The sequence below is a fragment of the Geotrypetes seraphini genome, chromosome 17, assembly GCF_902459505.1.
Source record: "Geotrypetes seraphini chromosome 17, aGeoSer1.1, whole genome shotgun sequence".
Lineage (NCBI taxonomy): Eukaryota > Metazoa > Chordata > Amphibia > Gymnophiona > Dermophiidae > Geotrypetes > Geotrypetes seraphini.
Genome location: NC_047100.1, coordinates 358,484 through 373,524, shown reverse-complemented (window position 1 = coordinate 373,524; position 15,041 = coordinate 358,484). Strand labels below are relative to the sequence as shown.

Here is a 15,041-nt window from a genome sequence, read left to right as displayed (position 1 = left end):
GTTTTTTTTGTTGTTGTAAGTGCAATAAAGAAATACTTAAAAATGATCAAAAGAACACTTTATGGACAGACGCAAGACTTTTATTGGCTCTCGATGCAGAAGTTTCTTTACCACAGACCAGGGAATATTTTTGTCAAGTACACATTCCCTCATTTCTGTTAGTCTCTGAAGTAATCAAAGGTCCGTCCAATTTCACTGAAGGCCAATATTTGATGCATTATTATGTCTGTAACTTAATTAAAATTTAATTGATCTAAATTTTAACAATGTGTTTATTCAAATATCTATCCATCAACTCTTTATTGCCAAGAAATACATTTTACTTATTACCGAAGCCTTGATAATTAAAACGTGGTCAAGCTGGCTATCTATCAAAAACTCCTGCATCGTGTGATGGCAAACCCAGCTGAACCAAATAATTACAGAAATGCTAGATATGTTAATACTATGTGTATGAAGATAGTAAACATTTGTTAGTGTCTGTTGATGTAAGCAAGGAACACTTTTATCAAGCTACGTTGGGGTTTTTGTTTTTATCGCTTCTGGCAATAACCCTAAAACAGCTCGATAAAAGGGGGCCCAGGGCAGTGGCGCTCCTCCCTCACCCCCTTGCTCCTTCCGTCTGTGTCGGTACGCCCTCTCTGGTCACTTCCTAGGCATGGGATCTGAAAGTGACATCAGAGGGAGAGCCAACGCTGCGTGAGCCAGTGAAGAGCCGGGAAGAGGGGGAAAGAAAGGAAGGCATGCATGCGGTAGGGGAGCGGACAGGAGGATGGGTGCTAGCGCCCCCATCAAGACGGCACCCAGGGCGGACCACCCCTCTTATTAAGCCATTGGCCTTAGCCCCCTTTTACAAAGCTGTGTTAGGCCGTGGCGGTATTAGGTCCAACGCTCATAGGTGATAAAAAAGCCTAATACGGATTTGTAAAAGGAGCCCTTAGTTTGGGTGTTTCTGTCCCTCAGATGAGTTTTGAGGCAGTTCACAATAATAAAACATGCAATAAAATCTCACTAATGCTTAAATCTCTTGGCTAAATAAATTCCAGTCATTCTAGAAACTGCCTAACAGAAAAGATAAGTCCGGGGGGGGGGGGGGATGGGAAGGGGGACGACAACGACACTAAAACTGTGAAAGAAATAAAAAAAATGCATTCAGTGGTTTAAGTCAACTGATCCAAAGAACCGAGTTTTCATCTATTTGTATCATTAAAGAGTTTTGTTCTAGTTGTACTTTTTGGCAAGCTATTCCGAATTTAGGGAGCTAAATCCCTCAAAGTCTGTCTTCTACGAAATGACAATTTACATTGTCCATGAAATAATTTGGGGTTAAACCTTTTAATGTTCATATAAGTGTCATTCTTTTCCTAATGTGTGCTTAGCGCAGATTAAAATCCTCTATCGTGAGGTCAGCTCACGTGTCCCATAATAGTTTTGGCCTCTGTGCACGCCTTTATTTCTAGGGCAGGGGGCGGAGAGTGGACATATCCAGTGCTAGTCAGTTCGCACTAACCAATTAGTGTGTGATTAGCGAATGAACCCCTAATGCCTACAAAATAGGTGTAATTAAGAGCTCAGGTGCTAATGGGAAGATTAGTGCATGGCCATTATTGCACAAATGGAAAATGCATCCATTTAACAGCCATGCTAAAAGTGGTCTCAGCACATGGGAACATAAGAATAGCCTTACTGGTCCATCAAGCCCAGTAGCCTGTTATCATGGTGGTCAATCCAGGTTCCTAGTACCTGGCCAAAACCCAAGAGGTCCAGCATCTCAAAGAATAGCAAGATTCCGGAATCCCCAGAGTAGCAGCATTCCATGCTATCGATCCATGTCAAGCAGTGGCTTCCCCAATGTCTTTCTCAATAACAGATTATGGACTTTTCCTCCAAGAAATTGTCCAAACCTTTCTTAAAACCAGCTACACTATCCACACTTACCACAACCTATGACGATGCATTCCAGAGCTTAACTATTCTTTGAGTGAAAAAAAATTTCCCTGTAACTTTGAGTGTCCCCTAGTCTTTGTCATTTTTGACAGAGTTAAAAATTGATCCACTTGTACCCGTTCTACTCCACTCAGGATTTTGTAGACTTCAGTCATCTCCCCTCAGCCATCTGTTTTCCAAGCTGAAGAGCCCTAACCATTTTAGTCTTTCCTCATACGAGAGGAGTTCCATCCCCTTTACCATCTTGGTCGCTCTTCTTTGAACATTTTCTAGTGCCACTATATCCTTCTTGAGATAAGGAGACCAGAATTGAACGCAATACTCCAGATGAGGGCGCACCATGGAGCGATACAGGGGCATTATAACATTCTTAGTCTGGTTAACCATCCCTTTTTTAGTAATTCCTAGAAACCTGTTTACTTTTTTGGCCACCGCCACACATTGGGCGGAAGGTTTCATCGTATTATCTATGATGACACCCAGATCCTTTTCTTGCGCACTAACCCCCAAGGTGGACCTTAGCATCCGGTAACTGTGATTCTGGTTATTCTTCCCAATTTGCATTACTTTGCATTTTTCCACATTATATTTCGTCTGCCACTTGTACACCAAGTCTTCCAATTTCCTAAGGACTGCCTGCAATTTTTCATAATCCGCATGCATTTTAATAACTTTGAACAGTTTAGTGTCGTCTGCAAATTTAATCACCTCACTCGTCGTTCCAATTCCCAGATCATTGATAAATAATTTAAATAGCACTGATGGCAGTACAGATCCCTGCAGCACTCCACTGTTTACTCTCCTCCATTGAGAAAAATGACCATTTAACCCTACCCTCTGTTTTCTATCCGATAACCAATCTACAGTTGAACTTTACCACCTATCCCTGATTCTTTAATTTTCTCAGGAGCCTCTCATGAGGAACTTTATCAAAAGCTTTCTGAACATCTAGATACACTAGACACACCAGCCCATCTTTATCCACATGTTCACACTTTCAAAGAAGTCAAGCAAATTAGTGAGGCAAGATCTCCCTCAGCTGAACCCATGCTGACTCCAGTTCATTAAATCATGTTTGTCTATGTGTTCCAAAAACAAAAAACTCTATGGAGAAAATGATGTTCCAGATATAGGCTTTATTAAAAATACAAATAAAAAATCCATATAAAAGGATCCAAACCTCTGGAAGCTATGGACCTGACACGGTCCGTGTTTCGACAATACAGTCTTCTTCAGGGGTCCCTAAAGGTCCTGAGACAGAAGCATGTGGATTAAAAACTAAAAACAAATTGCAAAAAAACTCTGCGCTGATGAGTTCTCTAAAGTGGGAGAAAAATTATTCCACAATTTTATTGTTTTATAATTGTTTCCACCATTTTGCTCGGCACTGAAGTCAGGCCTACTGGTCTGTAATTTCCTGGATCTCTCCAGGAGCCCTTTTTAAAAATCAGCGTAACATTGGCTACCCTCCAATCTTCAGGTACTACAGATGATTTTAGAGACAGGTTACAGATCACCAACAGCAGGTCAACAATTTCATGTTTGAGTTCTTTTAGTACCCTGGGATGTATACCATCCGGTCCAGGTGATTTATCAATTTTTAACTTGTCGATTTGGCTTGGTACATCTTCCAGATTCACCAAGATTTCTTTCAGTTCCTCCACATGATCACCCTTGAAAACCATTCCCAGTTCAGGTAGATCGCTTACATCTTCTTTCATAAAGACCAAAACAAAGAATTCATTTAGTCTCTCCTCTATGGCCTTATCCTTTGACTTAGTGACCAGAGAATTGGATAGAGGATGTGCGCTAGATGTCAAATAAACTAAGTGTCCTTGGGATGAGTCCCAAAGTGACGGGCTGGGTCAGAAACTGGTCGAGTGGAAGGCAACAGAGGGTAGTGATCAATGGAGATCGCTCTGAAGAAAAGGATGTTACCAGTGGTGTGCCACATGGTTCTGTTCTTTTTAACATTTTTAGAAATAATATTGCTGAAGGGTTGTTGAGTAAGATTTTCCTCTTTGCGGAGGATTCCAAAATCTGCAATAGAGTAGACAGACCGGATGGTGTGAACAACATGAAGAAAGACCTGGCAAAGCTAAAATTTAATGCTAAGAAATGCAAGGTCAAGTATTTGGACTGCAAAAACCCGAGGGAACGGTACAGTTTAGGGGGTGAAGAACTTATGTGCACGATGGACGAGCGTAAATAGGGCATGAGATAATAACAAATCTGTCGGCAAGGTATAATAGGGCGACACCAAAGGCACCTTTATAATATAAGCATCCTAACTTACAGATCACCCGGGCCTCGACTGGAAGCCAATGTCTTTGGTACAAACAGGGCTAGATTCATATGCTTGTGAACCCCAAGGTATAACTTTTAAGAATTAACACCTCCCCCCCAATTAAAAGAAGTAAATTATAGGTTTAATATTGTTTGTGCTTGTAAAAGAGTGCATAGAATGCTCCATTATATATGAATCCTATCACCAACAAAGATATCCCTGGAAGGCAAGATTATCAGACAGAAGCTGACCTATTTTGGACATGTGATGAGGGCAAATCCATTAAAAAAGTAGGTGCTACTCGGAATGGTCAGTGGTAAAAGGAAGCAGGGGAGACCAAAGGCCCATTGGCTGGTTACCATCAAGCAATTGAAAGAAGCCATGGAAAACAGGGAAGCATGGCGAAGACTGGCCTACAGAGTATCCAAGTATATAATCATGCAATGTGAGACTCTAAGCTGTAACTTGTCTAGTTCCTATGTAAATCTGGCCCTGGGTACAAAATGAAACCAGAAGCCCTCCAGGGACAGGGAAATGCCATGAATTAGTACTGAAAGAGAGCTAATATGAAGTCGATGCCACAATGAAAAGTATGGTTGTAGCTATCTGGGTAGTATGCAAATCGAAGTTGACAGTATATTGGAATGAATGGCTTCTATAAATACAACATTCAGAAGATAAACTGCATTTTCTTTAAATATAATCTGCATCGGCACCTGATTTATAGCTGAAGGCTTTCTAGAATACTAAAGTTTTTAATCTTTTCCCAAATGACTGTAAATCATGTATTAAGCAAAGTTCTGAACCGAAATAAGGATGTTTTAGCTGTATAGTGTTTGACATAAGGTAAACTGTGCCTGACCCGTTCATGTCTTTAAGGTGGTAATTCTTTAAACTGGAGACCTTCATTTAAGTGCCCCAAGGGTGAATGGTAGACTCGTACCTAGCTGCCTAATTTCCTTTATAGCATAACCCAGTATCGGCATACATGGAAGTTTGACCAGCCATAATAATGTTGTTCCGGAAACGAGTGTCTTTGTGCTAACTCAAAACAAACTGATCAAAGACAAGAATATGATATTTTGGACACCATAACTCTCTACCTAGTACAAAAATAGAAGTGTCCACAGGTGAGACAGACTAAAGATAGAAAATTCCTCCCAATTACTAGGACAGACGCTAGACTCTTAACCTTCAACACACACATTGCCTCTTTAGTGAAAAAAATTCTTCTTTAAAATGAGATTAGTCCTAATCCAGGCCAGAGTCGAGACAGTTGCACAATCTGAACTAAGGAATGGAACCAGGCTGCTGGTGCTAACGTTTAAAAAGGAGCTAGAGCAGCTTTTAAACTGAGATGTGGGGGAAAGCCGACAGTCACCCAGGAACGGATGGTTCGGTGTGAGGTATCCTTGGAGGATACTATTGAAACAGGATATTTAGGGAGTCCCGGTAGAGAGGTTCCAATAATGGTGACAGAAAGCCAGGAGGGTTTAAGAGGAAGGCGGAGTAGAAGACTCAAATTTTCCTTGTCTTCTCAGCAGTCTGCAGAAAACCTGTGAGGGAATCTGTGGGACCGTTGGATGATCAAAGGAGAAAAAGGGGCGTTTAGGGAGGATAGAAACAAATGGCTCATCTGTAGTAACCATTATCTCTTTCTCTCAGAGATCCCACGTGCCTATCGCAGGCCCTCTTGAATTCAGACAGTCTCTGTTTCCACCTCTTCCAGGAGACTTTTCCACGCATCTATCACCCTTTCTGTAAAAAAGTATTTCCTCGCATTACTCCGGAGTCTATGACCTCTTAACTTCATCCTATGCCCTCTCATTGCAGAGTTTCCTTTCAAATGAAAGAGACTCGGCTCATGCGCATTTACATTATGTAGGTATTTAAACGATTCTATCATATCTCCACTCTCCCACCTTTCCTCCAAATTATATAGATTGAGATCTTTAAGTCTGTCCCCATCAACCTTATCATGAAGACCTTTCCTCTGGACTGACTCCATCCTTTTTATATCTTTAAGATGCGGCCTCCAGAATTGTACACAATATTTTAAATGATATCTCACCAAAATCTTATTCAGGGGCATCAATACCTCCTTTTTTCTACTGGCCATACCTCTCCCTATGCAGCCTAGCATCTGCCGTCATCTTTTCAACCTGTTTGGCCACCTTAAGATCATCACATACAATCACACCCAAGTCCCGCTCCTCTGTTGTGCACATAAGTTCTTCACCCCCTAAACTGTACCATTCCCTCTGGCTTTTGCAGCCCAAATGCATGTCCTTGCATTTCTTAGCATTCAATTTTAGCTGCCAAATTTCAGACCATTCTTCAAGCTTCGCCAGGTCTTTCTTCATTTTATTCACACCATCCAGCATGTCTACTGTATTGCAGATTTTGGTATTATCCGCAAAGAGGCAAATTTTACCCGACAACCCTTCAGCAATATTCTTTCTAAAAATGTTAAAAAGAACATATTTCCTAGGGATGGAGGAACAAAGAAAAGAATATCGTGTCTGGTAGATTCCAGTCTTATACATGGATTGCTGTGGAGATCACCAGGTAATGATTCTGAAATAACCAAAGCAATTGTATGGGATACTTAATGCTAAATAAAGTGGCATCCCACTATACGAAGCTTTGTGCACAAGATCAGAATTTTAAATTGGATTCTAGCCAGGACAGAAAGTTAGTGTAGAAAAAGTAATGGTATAACATGGTTGAACCTGTTTGTGTGTCAGAGGATCGTGGCAGCTGTGTTTCAAAGACTGTAGACCATTTTGTAGTAGTGAAGCCAGGAGATTAGTGTTGAGACACTTTGTGAAGATAGTTGTGAACAGAGCAACATGGTCTTAAAGTGAAAACCCTTTTCCCCCCACAGAAGAAACCTGTGCGACAATGGAAACTCTCAAATACTTGAGTCAGCTAAAGTAATGGGGGGCGGTCAACTAAGACTGTGTCCAGATCGTCTTAGCTTTAAGAGATTGCTTAAAAAAAGCTTTTTGTCGATGCATATCTGTGAACTGTTGTATAATGTTATGTATGTTGTTTGGAAACCACTGAGACTCCAGGCGGTATATACATTTTTTTTTAAATAAATAAATACCAAGGAAGAGCATGAATGAGAACTCAAAATTAAATCAGTATTATTGGGTTCAGTGTGAAAATCCAGCAGGACATCATCTCTGAACTGAAAGACACTCGCATCTTGAATGGCAGTTGGTAGGTCTGAGCCCCAAGGCACACCACAATGTAACTGATTGGTTAAGGAAACAGTGGATACCAAGCAAAAGTGGCCCTGCATGAACTGGAGCTTATTCTGAACAAGCTGAAATCGATTGAGCTGGTATTTGGTCAGTCCTACTGGGCATTACAGTAGTCCAATCTCAACTCAATCACTCTATGCACCACTGTACATAAATCTCTCTGTCCTAAATATGGCCACAGCTAATGAAAGTAGGATTTTACCACACTGGCTATTAGCTTCTTTAGTGTCAGCTGCTGATCTTTGCCCACCCCTAGGAGTCACTTCTAAGCACAACTGTGGAGACAACACTGGGCATCTCTACTTTGCGTATTCAGTCAATTTCCATTTTTGGGCGTTTAGCTGTCATTTATTCTGACCTATCTGCACCCTAATTGCATCCAAGTAGTTCTATAGCCCATACAGATTCAGGAGGGTGTTATAGTCTACAGCAGTGAATCGCAAACTGTGTGCTCCAAGATGCCAGCGAGGCAGAGAGGTGCCAGTGCCAGCTAACTGCTTACAAGGCATACCTCTTGCAGCGAGAGGCATGTCCTGTAGTCAGTCAGTCGGTGCCTGCATTTCTCCTCACTTCTCTTTCCGCAGCACCCCCCTCTTGGCAATAATAGGAGGCTCAGAGCCGTGGCTAAAGGACATTCGCATGCATGTGTGTGATGCAATAAGATTCTGCCACTAAATTAGTACTAAACAATGTGTTATCCCACAAAAAGTACTAATCTAGTCAACTGCATCCTTATTCCCTGCGTGTGATGACATGGAATTGATGTCTGTGCTTTTCTGAGTGCCCTAAAAAGTTTGTGACACGTTGGTCCTATGTAGTGTCCTATGCTTTTGACAGATCTAGAAATACAATTAAACTAATGGTCAGACAAGGTGTACAAACAAGTTGCTTTAAGAATTTAATCTATTTGTCCAAATATTTACTAGACTTCATGAGAAGAGAAGGGAGTCTTACAGGCGAACTGTAGATGGGCTTCCCTGCTGAGGATTCTCCCAAAGGTATTAGTTGCCATGCATTGATAAATACCAGTGTCCTGGCTGGTATCGGGGTTACTGATGAACAGATTCCCTTCCAACAGGCTGTAACGAGAATCTGTACCCGTATCAATGTCCGTTTTATTTAACTGCCACCTGCATAAAAAAAAAAAAAAAAAATCAGCAGGAAACATTTCCTAGCCTGTCCTAGGGCTTACAATTAGCTAATTACAAGTACTCTATTCTTAAATCTAGAGTGAATGCTGGTTTGGGTTGGGTAGTTTACAGGTGAAATTTAAGCTCGAATAGAGAACTCTCTTAGCCACACTGCCTTCCTCTGAAAAGCAGCTGAGAGAGTCCTGTAAGAGCCCCCAGTTGATAGTACAGAAGTTCCTTGCTGTGTCATCTGCCTGGAACAACTCTGGCGGTATTCAAATCCAGGCAGAAACCCCACTTTTTCAAAGCTGCGTTTAAGTCCTAATCCTTCTAACTGTTTCTCATTCCCTCTCTACCCCTTCATCCCTTTGCGTTTCCCTGCTGATTCACCATTTTGTCCGCTGTGTCTGTCATAATTAGATTGTAAGCTCTTTTGTGCAGGACCGTCTCTTGAGTGTTTAATGTACAGTGCTGCGTGCTTCTGGTAGCACTTCTGGTAGAGAGTTTCCCAATGAAGAAGAAAAAGCATGAGAAGTTTGTGAACTGGCAGAAAGCACCACCTCCTTCACTCTTCCAACCGTTACCGTGATGCTTCTCATTTCTAAAGCGCTCCTAGACTTAAAATGTATGAGAGTTCCTTCTCCACAGAGCTTACCAACAAGACAAATAAAGGATTAGGGCATTTCATTTCCTATGAGAATGATTAAAACAGTTCAACAGGCCCCAGTGTACCCAGGAAGTAATTTTCTCATGCACTTAGACTAGGAAGAAAACATTGTGAAGAAATAAAGCCATAAATAAAACCATTACTGTTCATTAGATTTCAGAACATTTATCAGCTTGACCTTAATACAATCTGTACCCAGTCTCTTCAACAATTTCTTAAATCTTATCCTGGCAAAGTATTCCACATTCGTAGACGAGCCCGTGATATTACCACGTGGCCACGTTTTCAAGTGACACATTCCAGCTACTGTTTCCATGTGCGATTTCATTGTTGATTGGTATCTGTTTCTGCAAAATTTGGGTCAAATGCCACAGGGCTTCCCCATAAACCACCTAGTGAATAATGATCAATATTTTGTGTTCAACACGATATGCTACTGGAAGCCAGTGTAGGTGTTTCAACACAGAAGTAAAATGCTCATATCGAGACGTCGCTGTAATTAGCCTTGCTGCTATATTTTGAATTATCTGCAGTGTTCATATCCTTGCTTTTGTCATACCTAATAGTACATTACAAAAATCAATCCTGGAGCTCACCAGGCTCTGCACTACCGATTGAAAAGACAACATTGGCTTTATCCTTGTCAGAATACGCAATTGGGAAAAAGGCTGCTTTAATGAGCCAGAGAACATGTTCCTGCATACTTAGATGAGACTCAGGAAAACTCCCAGAATTCTCATGTGTCATTACTGGGAGTTTCAGCTCTTCATCCTTTCCAATAAACATGGCCTCCGTTTTCTGCAGATTCAAGACTAATCTATTCTCACTCATCTAGTTTTCAATTTATCTTATTTATTTACCCACATTAGTTTAATTTTCTCATTCATAGGTTTTCAACATAGTGTCATCATAGCGATAATCTAATATTGAAACTATCTAAAGGAAAAACAAGATAGCAAATTTGGGCTCATTTACATCATTTGGTAGGATCAGGCAGAGAAATAGCTGTAGCTGTCTGGGATCTCGTTCGATATGGGTTGCATTTGAGAGATGTCAGTGATCAAGACAGATGGAATTACCGAACTGGTCATGACCTATCAGTGGTACCAATATTTGATGCCAAGTCTTTATCTGCAGCAAAAATGTCATATTAATGTGATACTTCTTTGTCAAGTGGAGCAGGGACCCGACAAGGTCCACATTGACGTACAAAAAACGCCGCTCTGCGTGTGGAATGGAGATGCCTGGAAGCTGCGTAGCTGATAAACAAAGTGAAATGTTATGGACACCAATTTTTGGCTCTGCTCGTTTCAAACACAGGTGCAGCTGAAGATGGAAATTAGCAGGATATCCGGATCAGCACTTATAGCACTCTGACGAGGCTTCCCATTTACTATAGGCCACACCTGAGGCAGGCCATAGTGCCTCTATAAATTCTATAACTGAGTCTAGCCTTACCTACGTATGTTTTGGTTTAGCGGGAACTTGTCTAACTTTGTCTTGAATCCTTGGAGGGAGCCTCCAGAAGAGTGTTCCAGTTTTCTGCCTCTTTCCCTCGTTCCTGCCATTCTCAGATGTGCATCTTACTTTCCCATCCAGGGACCCTCCCACATCACAGGATTCTCAAAACATGGACTCTTTTGATGAAATGCAGGATTTTTTGTACTTCTTTCCAAGAAATCTTAGGTCTTCCATTTCATGCACCTCTCTCTTTTGTCCATTTAATCTGAATGATCAGTTATGTGAAACGCCATATAAAAAAAACCCTAAGAAACAAATATTCAGCAGAGCAGTTGCTATCTGTTTAAAGTTAACCTGGTGTCTGTGTGGCATCACTTATATGGATAAGTTGTCTGTTCAGTAGCAGAATGTTGTTGCTTAAATACATTTTTAGTCAGCTGTAAAACGCCCCTAACCACTCTCCGTTTGAAATGGATACCTCTGGCAGTCTAGTGATTTAAATGGCCAAAGATGTCTGTTCAAATGGCTTGAGTTTATTAACCAAAAGCACTTATGTGGTTGATGTTACCTGTGCTTTTTCAGATCAAGCAGCCAATGTCTGGAGAATTATCATCTGTTACAGCTGGGTTTTTTATGCAAACAATTCAAAACCTTTATGAGAGTGAGCTCCCCAGCTCTAAGTTCAGCTTTCTGAATTGTCTGCCACTGCCGCAAGCTGTCTGGCATCTTTACACTCATACCTGATGGTGGCTGAGGGATTTGCATCCACCTCACAGATCAGCTGCACTTTCTCCTCTGAATCCAGGGGCCAAATCATACTGCTGGGCTCTTGAGTGAATACTGGGCCACGTAGACTTTTATCATCTGTGACAGAAAACAGAATGAGTTAAGGTCAAGGGTTCTCTGGAAATTTCCAGAATGCTGATGGCAGAATCTATAAAAGGCAGAGAATCACTTCTATAGAAGGAGCCATCAACTGTCCAAATCTGTGACTTAGAGATACAGAAACTTAAGGAGACCTATAACAGTTTTACATACATTACCATATTGGAATTTATACACCAGAAAGGAGTCAGATGGACAACTACCTACAGCCTCAATCCAGCACAGAAAGTAGCCGTGTAAGCACCCCAGACACCCCACTAGCAGGAGGTTGGGATTGACCTTATTATAGCAACATGTTAAGTACTCTATCTCTGATCTGCCACAAGAATCTGCAGGCATTTATAGGAAGCTGTCTGCATCTCAAACAGAGAAAGCCACTCCACTCTGACCCTTATCCTGAAGAGGTGCTCAGTGAGGATGTACTAAGGGGAAGAAAACCTCTATTGGACTATCTTACCTGCTGGCATTCAAACTCGGGAAAAGGTGCAAGTACTTCTGCAACTGGGAAGCATCGTGTGACCAATTCTGTTGCCCAGGTTACAGCTTCTGTCTCTGTGCAGACAGAAAATGTTACCCAAGCAGAGGGAGTGGTTCCATGTGCAAGCTGTCTTAGAAACATAGAAACATAGAAGATGACGGCAGAAAAGGGCTACAGCCCATCAAGTCTGCCCACTCTGCTTACCCACCCCCTGTCTATGCCCTAATGACCCAATTTCCTTATCTTGACCCTTGTAGGGATCCCACATGGGTATCCCATTTATTCTTAAAGTCTGGCACGCTGTCTGCCTCGATCACCTGCACTGGAAGCTTGTTCCAATGATCAACCACTCTCTCTGTGAAGAAATACTTTCTGGTGTCGCCATTAAATTTTCCGCCCCTGAGTTTGAGCAGATGCCCTCTTGTGGCCGAGGGTCCCTTGAGAAAGAAAATATCATCTTCCACTTCGACACGTCCCGTGAGGTACTTAAATGTTTCGATCATGTCTCCCCTCTTCCTACGTTCCTCGAGAGTGTAGAGCTGCAATTTGTTCAGTCTCTCTTCGTACGAGAGACCCTTGAGCCTTCAGCTTGAATCCTTCATGAAAGAAGTAAATTAACTAAGAGAAGAGGTGGAAAGACTGAGAAGCATCCATGAGAATGAGAGGTACATCGATGAAATGCTTCATGAGGCATCAATGATTTCCAGCAGTGAGGAAGAAGAGATTAGCTTAACGGGGTTTAGGAAAGGTTTGGATAATTTCCTAAAAGAGAAGTCCATAGGCCATTATTGAGATGACTTGAGGAAATCCATTGCTTATTCCTAGGATAAACTATATGGGATCTAGCTAGGTACTTGGGACCTAGGTTGGTCACTGGGCTTGATGGACCTTTGGTCTGTCCCAGTATGGCAGGTCTTATGTTCTTAAGAGGCTGTACTGAGAAAGGAAAGCTGGACTTTGCAGGATTGATACTGTGACTCCACCTGCCATTGAACTGAAGAATTGATATGTAGCCCTGGACGTGGAGAAGATGAGAGCATGGCAGGGAAAGAAAGGACCATAGTTGCTAGATACAAGATCACTAGGAGCTGTAAGGTAATGGTGGTTGGTGATTCCCTTCTGAGGCGTCCGTTAACTGCTTTCAAAGCAGTTAACCTGCGCCATTCGCGCTTTCATATGGGAGACATTTGTCCATCCTGAAACTCTGTACCCATCGCATGTCTTTTCCAACAATTCCTGTGTGTTCCCTGAGGCAGGATCGAAACGTGCACGTCGGAACCCGCAAGCTATAAGTTAAGTTTGCTTAGTTCTTCGACTTAAAAACTATCTAATCATTATAGTGCTCAATTTTTTCAACATACAAGCATACATGGAATGATATAATGATACCGTTTACCCCTCATGCGATGATTGGGCTGTGAGGTGGTTTTTCTGGGGCTCGCCCCAGTTTTCCCCTCCTTGATTCTGAGCAAGTTTTGGTGAACTGTGTTACATCATTCAATCAACTTTACTCTTTGAACAGGTCCCTAGAGGGTAAAGGCTCAGGCAGAGAAATTTGCATCCTGGAGATAAACGCGTGGATGGTGTTTGTTCTGCCATGTATTTATCTAACAAGGGTATGTAGAAGTCACTTCCAACAAAGCTTCAGAGTAATATGATTTTTATTGCATAAACTTCAGATAATACTAAATAATGCAGATAAACATCAGAGCATTTACAAGATATAAGCAGAGAATATCTATATACACCAGATAGAATACTTCACCGTGTCTATCACGCTCCTTTCCAATACTGATCGGGAATCTAGACGATCAAGGGAAAGGTACAGTCCACGGCCCTCCCATGGCTGCAGCTAGATTCATTTTGGTACCATCCCAGTGTTTCTTATATACCTTTTTTCCACACTACCTTTGCCCTGTCTCATTGCTGTCTCTGCAAAAAACAACACATGTCCCTCTTATCTTCCAGCTGGGAGGTTATCCGCTGTTTGACCTTTATTCCTGATGCTTAAGTTGTTATACACAGGTGGGCACACACCAAGATGCTGAAGTAAGTTGTCTCAGGGTAAACAAGGTTGAGGACAGCAGTCCAGCAGATGGGTGCGCCTGGCTGATAGGTTTAGCCAGGTCGAGGACAGCAGGAAGCAGCACCCGCAGTATGCTCTTGGTAACAAAGTTCACATTGGTCAGGATGATAGCAAATAAGCAGACTTGAGGAGACATGTCACGTAGTATGCTGAGTTTGTTACCCCCTGGCCATAGGCATAACAGTGTCGTCGAGAGTGTTTCGGCTTCCTGGACCATTGGAGGATTTTCCAAAGGCTGCTGAGCAGGGATGGTATGCATCTATCAAAGAAGGGCCGAAGTGTCTTCAGCAGCAGACTGGTTAACCTTTAAACTCGAATGGTTGGGGCAGGGTGATCAAAGCCCCCAGGGGAGTATAAGCCCTCTGGTAAGTGAATCACTAAATACCTCTACACAAACGGGAAAAGGGGGCAATGTCTGCAAAGCAGTATATACCAATGCTTGAAGTATGGGAAACAAGAATCTGGATCTAGAGGCTGAGTTGGATTGTGGTTTACAGAGAACCATGGCAGGAAGAAAAGGAGGAGGAGTGGTGTTCTAGGTTAGAGATGATATTACAGCCACTCAATTGCAGGATTTGGAGGGTAAGGAAGAGGCATTATGAATCAATCTGGAAAGAGGGAATGGAAAATGTATGTGACATACTGGCCTCCTTCATAAACAGAAGTGGACAGTTTTAATAGTAGACATTCAGAATATAGGTGATTTTAACATGCCGGATGCATTCTCTACAAGGAGAACTGTTCCAGAAGTTGTTAATGGAACCCACGCGGGACTTAGTGCTTACAAACGGGGAAAGTATTAAGACAGGTGTTGAGAGGGCTCATTCA

General features: G+C 42.0%; 1 protein-coding gene across 1 annotated transcript in view; it reads right to left on the bottom strand.

Moving 5' to 3' along the window:
- LOC117351095 (contactin-4-like) overlaps positions 1-15,041 on the bottom strand; it is a 187,888-nt gene that overhangs the window by 70,864 nt on the left and 101,983 nt on the right. The window contains exons 3-4 of the mRNA XM_033925860.1: positions 11,505-11,628; positions 8,461-8,636 (exon numbers count right to left, since the gene is read on the bottom strand). Of these exons, the coding sequence (XP_033781751.1) occupies positions 8,461-8,636; positions 11,505-11,628 (300 nt within the window). The remainder of the gene's footprint in view (positions 1-8,460; positions 8,637-11,504; positions 11,629-15,041) is intronic.